Source organism: Carlito syrichta, unplaced genomic scaffold, assembly GCF_000164805.1.
Source record: "Carlito syrichta isolate Samal-C Ts95f unplaced genomic scaffold, Tarsius_syrichta-2.0.1 Scaffold302026, whole genome shotgun sequence".
Classification (NCBI taxonomy): Eukaryota; Metazoa; Chordata; class Mammalia; order Primates; family Tarsiidae; genus Carlito; species Carlito syrichta.
The window spans coordinates 96934-102933 of NW_007246122.1; the positions used below are offsets into that span (position 1 = coordinate 96934).

At 37.1% G+C, this 6000-nt stretch overlaps 1 protein-coding gene across 1 annotated transcript in view; it reads right to left on the reverse strand.

The window, feature by feature from the left end:
* Nucleotides 1-3546, reverse strand: part of NEBL (nebulette) — a gene marked incomplete at its 3' end in the record, with an annotated part of 81407 nt that extends 77861 nt beyond the window's left edge. Inside the window, exons 1-2 of the mRNA XM_008055913.2 lie at nt 3376-3546; nt 3216-3287 (exon numbers count right to left, since the gene is read on the reverse strand). Coding sequence (XP_008054104.1) covers nt 3216-3287; nt 3376-3456 — 153 coding nt within the window. The remainder of the gene's footprint in view (nt 1-3215; nt 3288-3375) is intronic.
* Between the last annotated feature and the right edge of the window lie 2454 nt (nt 3547-6000).

Sequence of the window (6000 nt, forward strand, 5' to 3'; positions counted from 1 at the left end):
TATAAAGGTTGGAAGAGATCCAAAGAGTTAGGACTAACTCAGATGATGAGGAGCATCTAGAAAGGCTGCTCCTTGAAGAGAAATCCATAAAACCACCCTTCTCATCTATAAAAAGAGGTTGACTGGGGAGTGCCTACAGGTCACATCTGTGATCCGAGGCTCATATATGACCCAGACTCTCTATGGCATGGAACACAAAAATACACGTGGAAGACCTGGCACACAGCAGCGGAGGAAGGACATCCCCAAGGTTGAGATCAGGCAGACCTCACTTCAAATCTCAGCTCTGTGGCTCACTAGTTGTGTGACTCGATCGACAGATAACATGCGAGCCTGCTTCCTTAAGCTTCAGGACACAGAACTCTGTAAAGCAGGCAAACAACATGCCATCTTCACTTGGTGACAGAGGTTGAAAACAAAACTGCTTTCCAACAAAAAGGATCAGGTAAACACATGGATGCCTTGCTGGGGCATAAGGGATTACAAAAACGAAACTAAGATACTTGAAGGTTTGTGTTGAAATTGAGGTTTGAGTCTGGGGAAGGGAGGTAACAGGGCACTAATTAAATGTGGGCACAATCAGAAATAGAATACTGGAGCACAGGTCTAACTCAGGGTAGCATTACATCAATTTTTATATCTGTTTGAGCTTTGTGATTGATGCATTTTAGACAGCCATCTGGCCATGCAAGGGAATATGACAAAGACAAGAACTCCAAATTTAAGTTCTGCTCCACATAATAACATTGATGACACCGAGAAAGAAGAAGCAAATTATTACTTAATAATACTACTTAACCAAACTTCTAAAAAACTAAAAATGTGATTTAGTCCAATATGCCAAGTCCTGCTAGAAAGGATAAATTAAAATTTATTTTTAAGATGGTTGTATAAAGCCCTCTTTTTAATTTTATTACAAACATAAAGAGTTTGACTATTCATTGATAAAAATTCTAAAAATTAAATGAGTATATTAACAAGTATAGCATTCTATTGGGAAGCAAAATGTGAATGTGTACACAGTCATAAATTAAGCCACAATAATCATGTTCTAAATACTTAAGTAGTACAGACATTCTGTCATGCAACATCAATTTATAATAAACAGAAATTATGTGCATGTATTTGATTTTACCTACATGGGTATGAAATAAAACGGCTTTTGCATTTGAAAATGATAAAGGCCATTGCCCCCACCTTAGGTTGGTTTTAAAGCCACTGATAAACTATCTTATCAATTCCAAAAAAATCACCTACTACCTACAGCTACCACTTTAGTCCTGATAGTTTATGCAAAACAATTTAGCTCAGCTACAGTTACCCTTCAATAAAAATATATCAGAGCTAAAAGAGGTACTCTCTCCTCATCAGGAATTTAAGGTTTAAAATGGTAGCACTGCTATTACTAATATTAGCATGATAAATAATAATAAGCTAAGATAAACTCTGCATGGAAATCTACAGTGAGAGATAACATGGTAGAGTAAAGAGAAGGGGCTTTGTGTTCAACTCCTACACCCTCCACTTAACTGCGTGGCCCAGGCAAGTTAGTAACCTCTCTGTGCTTTCATCTTCTTATCACTAAAATGAAAGAACAGAACCCATGTCACAAGCTACAATTCCTGGCACATACTGCTCAATACATCTTAACTGCTGCTAAAAAACTTCATTTAAATTGCAATTAATCGGATGTCAAGTATATGGGAAGGAGTATGATTCCCACTACCACCCTTTGACTTTTTCTGACAAACCAGAAGGCAACACAGGGTCATATACAAAATGTGATTGGAAGACTGCAAAAGTAAGTTACAGAGGGAGGTCGTTAATAACAGCTAACATTTTTGAGTAGTCACAATGTTCCAGACAGTTTACTTCACATTAAATGTTACACCTGAAGAACAGAGCCCAGCCAGGCTGCATGACCTTCCCAAGGTCACTGTGGAGTCAAGCTAGGCAGGTTGACTTCGGAGGACATGCCAGCGCACTACTCCACTACCCAGGACTGACCTCCTTTGGAAACAGACATTTGTAAATATTCCGACCACTTTACTTATTAACAACAACAGAAATGACCAGTATTGTGCTCATCTCTGTGAAGACACAGGCACATATTCGCTTCACAGGAGCCATCTTTACTCTGCACCAGCAATTCTCTTACAACTGCCCATGAACATCATCTAAATTCTTGTCCCTAGTGAGCAATACTTTCCCTTGTACTTCCTGAATTCTAGTTTATATATTTACCATGAATACACAGATATTAAATAATGCTATAATTCTAGGATTCCCTTGAAGTATAAAATAAACCAGTCTCAGTTACTGAAAAAAGTCACAACAAAAATGCTTCTTTCACCAGCATAATCATCTAGATCAAGGTTCTTAGCATGCCATGAAGATGAAAATGAAATGAAAAATTAAAACTTAGTAGTCCATAAATCCTAAATTGTAAGTAAACATTATATGTATACAAGTATATGCAATTTTCTGGTTTGGAAAATGATTGCACCTCATAAGATTCTTCCAAAGGCTCCCCCAGATGTTAAAAATCACTCATTTTGATAGAGATCCTCCCAAGACAACTTACATTGCTGTACTGATCTTAAGGTCTTGGGGTTCTCAAGGGGAATATGCTTTGCAATTCAGTGCCTTATCCTTTCAAGCCAGAGTGAGAGCAACATTCATCAGGGACTGGACTCTGCATTAAGAACGAGGAGACTAGCCGGGCTTGGTGGCTCAGCCTGTCATCCCGCACCTTTGGGAAGCTGAGGTGAGTGGATTGCCTGAGCCTGCGGGTTCGAGACCCGCCTGGGCAACTTGGTGAGACCTCATCTCTACAATAAATCAAAAAATTAGCTGGGCACGGTAGCACACGCCTGTAGTTCCAGCTACTTGGAAGCCTGAGGTGGAAAGATCGCCAGAGCCCAGCAGGTTGAGGCTTAGGTGGCTAGGAGCAGCCACTGCACTCCAGTCTGGTTGACAAGAGTGAGACTCCCACTCAAAAAAAAAAAAAAAGAACGAGGAGACTTGCTCTAGCAGAAATTCTTTGTATAGGTGACTTTGGAGAAATCAATTAAAATTTCTGAACTTATTTCCATGATCAGGAGAATAACTGTGTTTTAAGAGATGACTTCAGTTTCTCCCCGGCTCTGACTCTATAATATAATAGCCCCACACATGCCATGCAAAATAAGGCAGAAATTACTTAAGCCACTTACATCACTAATGAGTTCAGTGCATCTTCTGGCCAATTCCATGCTCAGGTCTTCAATTACAGGCTTAAGGAAGACCTGTTCAAAAAACAGAAAAAGAGACGTTTTTCTCATCATCAGTTTAGAGGCACAGATACCATTCCTGTGTAGGTCCTTCCTCACTCACCTTGTCTTCTTCATTTTCGTCTTCCCCTGTTCTTTCCTCTTCAATCTCATCTTTTACCTCCTCAAATACAGGGACCCTCATGTTTACCCTTCCAAAATATTTATATATTTTTAAACACACTGGTGTAACATCTTTCTATGTACCACAGCGGCCTTCAGATCTTAGCGTCTCTGGAGCTGTGGCAGGAATGACCTTGTCCAAGCCCTGTCCCTATTTAGCCCACACTTCACTCTCGTTATCTCAATGGTGTGTGAGTGAACGGAACAAGATCCCAGGGGTCTGCCAAGACCAGCCTCAACGTGAGAATAATATTTCTCATGCAAAATTTGATTTTATGAACTTTTAAAGCCAATATTCTTTAGACTAGTTAAGAAATCCAAAAGAGAAAATATACTTATTTTTCACTAGTTCAATTCATTCATAAAATAGTTCAGAAAGGTCTTAAAGATTCTGGGAAAACTACTCAGCTACAACACTCAAGATAGCATAGTCCAAAGTCTGTTATCTCAAAGATTCCTCAACTCCATCTAAATAAAGCTTTCACTGGCATGTCAGGCATATCTCTCACTTGGTGTAGTGAATCTGAATTGTTCAAACTCATTTCACTAATATAAATGAAATGTTTGATGAGACATACACATACTTCTCACATCCTAAAAAATATCCACTTTATATTAGCTGGTGAGTTACTAGTAATTTATTATGAAAAGCCCTTTGAACCCCTTCAAAGAACCTGTTCTGAGTTAATTATGACTATTAGCCTTACATTAGTGAGTATTCTATTGTATTCATTGTAGACATTATTAAACATAAGAAGCTGAAGTTAGCATATGTTGATATATCATTTAAGAATTCTAGAAACATGACTTTCACAAATAATCATCATCCTCTTTGAATTCTGCTCATTGTATCAATTTTTACAAATAAATGAGTTATTTGTATATTCCTCAATGTGCACCACATACTTGGAAAAGTTTGAAAAAATAAACTATCACAATATTTATAATATCATATATGTCTTTCTTTATATAATTAAAAATATGTTTTTCAAAACAAATATTTTAATGTCAGTTTAAGCAATTCCAAGACTCTCTACAGCTCACAACTTATTATTTTGGTTGTTTAAATCCAAGGGTAAATTAATTTTACCAAGCCATAGCATATTTGCATACCCTAAGGTGAATAATAAAATTATATGAAATACAACTTTATTTAAAATTATGCACCATTTTAAGTAGCCAAGTGTAATACTGTTTTCTCTTGATATCATATCTAGTTTTTAATTTATTTTTAAAAATCCTCTGGCCATACCTAAACTGAAAATTCTGATTTTAAAAAACAACCTCACTTCACGTAGTCATCATGTATAGATTTCTTCTCAAATTGTGTTTCATGAAACAGAAGTTCCACCAAATATTCTGGGGGGGGGGCATGGGTTTCTTAAATAAACATGTTAAGGAAACCTGTATCCTAATCTCTATCCAAGCCGCAAAGCATATTGATATATTAGAAGTTCTGAGAAGACCCTCAACCAAAAAACCTACTTAAGTTTGCTTAACCTAGCATTCCCCAAACATGAATCCTATCCACCTCATTAACTTTAATCTTATATATGCATGTACGTATATATGTATCGATCTTTGCTTTTTAATGATACTCATTACTCCCAGAAAACTAACATTTTGTTCTGTGAGAGTTTACTTATTACTAAGGGAAACATCGCTCTATTCTGACAAATGTGTTCCAGAAGAGTTGTTGGTCTTCTCTTGAAACACTTTTTGATGCAGACCAAATTAATGCCATCACAAATCCTCCTGACCAGCAAACTACCAAAAAGAAATTGCCTCAAGCATTCTGAATTTGGAAATTCCAACTCTAAGATTACAGCCATGTCATATATAGTGTAGAGGAGTCTACAAGGACAGTCTTTGTGCATTACATTTGTTCCATAAAAGGGAAGAATGTGTGGACTGAGTGTTTCCCTCAAGTTTTCTGCCTGCCAAAAGACTACTCTAATATGCTATAGATGATCTGTTGGAAATAGGGAGGAACCATTTCTATAAACTTTTCTTACAAATTTCTAGAACTATAGAAAATCTTGCCAAACTGCTTGAGACACACCTCTCGTCTCACATTTGGTGTGACGATACTGGTGTTGCTGAGGGTAACATCTATCCCCACAGTGAATTACCTTCATCAGGTTTGCACAGAAGTGATTTTCTCGTTTTCCATCATGTAATAAGTTCTCATTGGCTCTCCACAGTGCTGCAAGAAAACAAGTTATTGATATCTAATACACAAGGTTTAAAGGCAAAACAAAACACCACATGCAATGTGAACAAATTTTCCATTTGAGATTTTAGAAACAAAATTTCAAAGTCAAAGGAATCCTTAAGAAATGAGTATACCTAAAGCTATCTCTTTTAAAGAAGGCAAAATGAAGGCCAAGACAAATTGATTATCTTTCTCATTTACAAAGTTATTCAGTGGAGTACTAGGATCAGAACCTAACTAGAGCCCTGTGTTCATTTATTCAACAAAGTAAATGTTGTTATGCCAGATACCATGCATGGTGTGAGAGATACAATGGTGAATAAAACATCCTTCGTGCTAGGATAAGGTAGG